Source organism: Colobus angolensis, unplaced genomic scaffold (genome assembly GCF_000951035.1).
Source record: "Colobus angolensis palliatus isolate OR3802 unplaced genomic scaffold, Cang.pa_1.0 Scaffold21, whole genome shotgun sequence".
In the NCBI taxonomy this organism is placed as follows: domain Eukaryota; kingdom Metazoa; phylum Chordata; class Mammalia; order Primates; family Cercopithecidae; genus Colobus; species Colobus angolensis.
The window spans coordinates 4,914,516-4,919,087 of NW_012115266.1; the positions used below are offsets into that span (position 1 = coordinate 4,914,516).

General features: G+C 56.6%; 1 protein-coding gene across 1 annotated transcript; it reads right to left on the minus strand.

Annotated features, from left to right (window-relative positions):
• Positions 1 to 470: 470 nt before the first annotated feature.
• On the minus strand, positions 471 to 3,432 carry SPDYC (speedy/RINGO cell cycle regulator family member C). Its single transcript, XM_011942521.1, is given in 7 exon segments — positions 471 to 505; positions 675 to 1,005; positions 1,085 to 1,256; positions 1,359 to 1,444; positions 1,690 to 1,748; positions 2,186 to 2,358; positions 3,407 to 3,432. Coding segments are annotated over 7 exon segments (882 nt in total).
• Positions 3,433 to 4,572: the final 1,140 nt, after the last annotated feature.

Below are 4,572 nucleotides of genomic sequence, written 5' to 3' on the forward strand. Positions count from 1 at the left end.
CTCCTGACCTCAAGTGATCCATCCGGCTCAGCCTCCCAAAGTGCTGGGATTACAGGTGTGAGCCACCGGGCTCAGCTCCCTGGCCCTCTTCTAAGGGCTGCAGATACCTCATCTCATTTAATCCCATCTAGACTGTGTAGATCTCATCATCCATAGGCATGGATAGCACAGAGAGGAAACTGAGGCTCAGAATAACTGGCCACCAGTGGGAAGGGGCCAAGCTATTACAAAGCCTGTGCTCACATGGTGCAACCCTGGTAGACACCTCCTCCCTACCCCAACCCTGGGTCAAGGAACCAGGCCAGGACCTAAGCACAGTTGGTGTCCTGTGGACATGAATTTATTAGAGGGGACCAGGACTAGAGTGGGCACAAGCTGCAGGCTGGGAGGAAGGGGCAGGGGTGGGAGCACAGCCAATGGTGTGTCGGTCAGTGGGCCAGCAGGCATGCTGTTCTTCACCCTGCAGAGCTTCAGTGCCCAGGGCGTGCCGGGGGCTTTGGGAAGACTGTGGGGAGGAAAGAGTGAGGCTCAGAGAGGAAACCTGCCAAGCTCACACAGGAAGGGCAGCACGTCGATTCCAGGCCCACAGCACTCCCTCTCATACTGTTGGTCCTCACTCCTGCCTCCCAAGCTCCCACACCAGCCCTGCAGCTGCTATCCCATCCTGCACTCACTGCGGAGGGAGTAGGTGCCTGGTTCCAGTTGCATCTCGGGGGGCAAGACGATGAGAAAGTCCCCACCCCAGGCGTTTTTGACCCTTGAGAGATAATTTTGGGAAGAAGGGCAATGACACTCCGAGGTCAGAGAAGGGCACTTGGATGACACAGGCTTAAGCTGGTGGCGGCTGCAGTGCTGGGGCAAGCCACAGGGGGAACAGTGGGGCGGCGAGAGGCCAGGACCCCGGGGAAGGTGAACAGGGACCTGTGGACAGACCCTCTGAACCCCACCATGGTGGGGGCGCCGGTCCCGAGTCCAAGCCCAGTGGAATGGCTCCTTTGCCATGACCTGGGAGGAGCAGAGTGGACAGTAAATGGGGTGGGAACCCCAGCCTTCCCCACACCCCAGGCTGCCTCCACAACCTCACCTCCTCACAGCACTGGCGGCTCACAACAGCCCGGAAACCCATCCGTGCCCAAAGCTTATCCCTCTGGTGCAGGAATGTCCCCACTTGTAAACACCAATCTTTTCCCAGGGCCCACGGAAAAATCTCACATTTGGGCCCCTCCAGGTCCTCCTCCATGTCGTTTGCAAGGTACCTAGCCACAGAGGCACAGGGTCAGGGAGCAGAGGTCACACATCTGCCCTGTCCCATCCGACACCTCCAGCAAATGCCTCCACTGCCTGCCCCCGCCACTCACAGGGCCAAGAACAGGCTGCTGTGGGTGTACTCGCTGAGCTTCAGGTGGGCGCGCTGGAAGTAGACCAGCACCATGGCCAGGAGATACTGCAGAGACAGATCAGGGTCGGGGGGTTAGTTATCCTCTGAGGAGGAGGGGCTTGCACCCAGGTTCATTTGCACCCAAGGAGGTTTTGCTGCAGGGAAAGAAAGTCAGTAAAATGGTGGGAAGGGGTATGCAAAGATGAACTGGTAAGGGTGGAAGGGGAGTGGCTCTCCCTACCAGACTAGGGCCCCCAATTCCCACCAACTCAACCTGAACCTCAAGAGACCCCCAGCCTGTGCTTCCTCACCTTATCTGAAATCTGGAAGCAGGGGTCTTTGGAGAGGAATTCCTGGACAAAACTGTCCTCTGAGGGTAGAGAAGAGAAGAGAGGACGCAGGTTACCACCACCTCCCTGGAGAAGAGTGGCATCAGAAGCTCCAAAGCCCAAGCTGCCACTGAACCCTCTCTCTTTCTCTCCCTCTCTTCTTTCTCTCTCTCTCTTTCTTAATGTAAATAGAGATGAGGTCTCACTATGTTGACCAGGCTGGTCTTGAACTCCTGGCCTTAAGTAATCCTCCCATCTCAGCCTCCCAAAGTGTTGGGATTACAGGTATGAGTCACAGCGCCTGGCCCTGAACCCAATTTCTGAGAGGACTCCCCTCCTACCTGCCTAAGATGGGTTACCTTGAGAGGGTGAGGGTCAGAGGCCTCAGATGTCTGTACAGGCAGGTGAGACCTCACACTTCACGTCTGCTTTCACACTTGGCCTCACAGTCCCTCCCGTGCCAGCCCTCCAAACTCACCCAGAAGGCTGAGGAAGGCCTGGACCTCCTGGTGCTGGTGAAAACGGAGGAACCCATTACCCCCACCTTGCCAGCTGCAGCCCCCCAGGTCTACCTGGGTGGTAACTACAGGGGAAGTGGTGGGGTCTTGGGAGTCACTCATCTCATAGGAGATGGAGATGGGGCAGGTTGACCTGTAGAGAAAGGAGGCTCAGGACTTAGCATGTACCCCCATGACACCCACAAATCAAGAGGGTGGTGACAGGGGCCAGGATGGCGGAGGGGTGGGTGCAGAGACTTGGGGGCTCAGAACAGACGGCAGTTGGGATGCAATAGGAGTGGGGAGGTCAGAAAAGAAGCAAAGAGTTGCTATGGGTTGAGGCACCCCCGCCCTCCTCCTGGCACCCCAGGACAGGCCAGAGTAACAGCAGCAACAAGCACCGCTGAGGGCTTCCTAAGTGCCTGGAGCTGTGCTTAAGGGCCTTATCTTATTCCATCCTGGTAAGGAGGTAAGTTTAACTCGGACCCATTTTTAAACAAGGAAACTGGAAGCTGAGGCCTCACAGCCAGTTAAAAGTGAAGTCTTTGGTCTCCAAAACCCCAAGAGGTTTTTCGGGTTTCGTTTGTTTGTGTGTGTGTTTTGAGACAGAGTCTCTCTCTGTCGCCAAGGCTGGAGTGCAGTGGCACGATCTCGGCTCACTGCAACCTCCGCCTCCCGGGTTCAAGTGATTTTCCAGCCTCAGCCTCCCGAGTAGCTGGGATTACAGGCATGTGCCACCACACCCGGCTAATTTTTTGTATTTTTTGGTAGAGACGGGGTTTCAGCGTGTTGGCCAGGCTGGTCTCACACTCCTGACCTCCCAAAGTGCTGGGCTTGCAGGCGTGAGCCCCTGCGCCTGGCAAAAAAAGAAAAAACCCCCAAGAGTTTAACTGCTCCTCCAGGCCCCAACTCACAACCACCCCCGACCCCTCACCAAAGCAGAGTTGAAAGGGCCACTGATCTCTTACACCGAGGGGAAACTGAGGCCCTCCGGGAGGAACGAAATTAGAGAAATGCCTGGATTTAGAGCAAGTTGATGGGGCCACTTCAAACATTTCAAGCTCCTGTCCTAAACCCACCCTCATTCCCGAGAGAGTAACGCCAACCATGGGGCTGAGGAGGACGTGCGGTCGACCACCCCAGTGCCAATCTCTACCTCCGCGCGCACAAGTAGCCCAGCCTCCTCCTCCAGGGAGCCTCACCCGAGCTCAGGAATTGCCTAGAGCATAACGCCCGTGCTGCCGGCGAGTGAGCTTATATAGCCTGAGGGCGGCCCTGCCCGAAGCAGCCCGTCCACCAATCAGGGCCTTCCTGGGGGGCGGGGCTTGGCCTTCACCGCCTGCCCCTCTGCCTGTGAGCCCAGTCAGCACCCAGCTGTGGCTCCCCAGGGTGAAAGCCTCTCCAAAGCTTCATCAACTATAAGAGACGTGAAGGCAGGCCAGCTGGACCCCAGGGCCTGAGACCCCATAGGACGGGCAGGGAGCTACGATCCCTGTTCCCCTCTTGACAAATGCAGCGCCAAGGTGCTGAGCCGGGAAATGAGGCCTGGACTGCGAGGGCCCGGTGGGCGAGTTTTGATTCACTGATTGTGCCTTGCTGGGGCAGGGTCTCTGGCTCTCTCTGAGTGTCTCTGAATCTATTGGCCTCCCTGAGGTCTGGGTCTCAGTGGGCCTCTGAGCCTCTCAGTTTCTTGTTGCCTCTGGATCTCTGGGTCTCTGGTCTGCGTTTCATGGTCTCCCCCAGGCCGCCTCCCAGGCTCCCTGAGGCCGTGAAGGCCTTTCTAGACCAGCTGGTCTGCATCAGGCCACCCTGTTTGTGTGTGTGCACGCATTTGAAGTCGGCCTCCCCTGGAAAGGAAGCAGTGAACGGGGCAGCCTCCATAGCCAGCTCCCTAAACACCTACTGCTGCCTACTGAGGAGGCTATGATGGCATCAGCTCACGTGTTCCTCACAGCAAGCCCATGAAGTTGATAAGAATGATGAGAAGCCTAATTTTATCAATGAACAAACAACTAACACACAGAGTTTGGGTTGCTCACCGAGGCTGAGTAACTTCCTGCCAGCCACTCAGCTAGTAAGTGGAGACAGAGTTCCAGCCTGGCTGCTGGGCCCACACGCTGGGTAGCCTGGCTATGTGGTCTACGGCTGCTCCTGGACACAGCCTGCACAGAGAAGGTGTTCCATGAAACGGAATGAATCTCCTAGACCAGCTGTGTTTTCAACTATTCTCTTCTCCCCCCAATAATTAAGGTTAGAGATCAGGAAGGGGTACCAAAAAGAAGCCTGGGAGTGGGCTACTCACTTTAAACTTGGGAGGGTGTCCAGGCTCATTTCCTTCAGTGCCACCCTTGGAGATCTGACACTGATC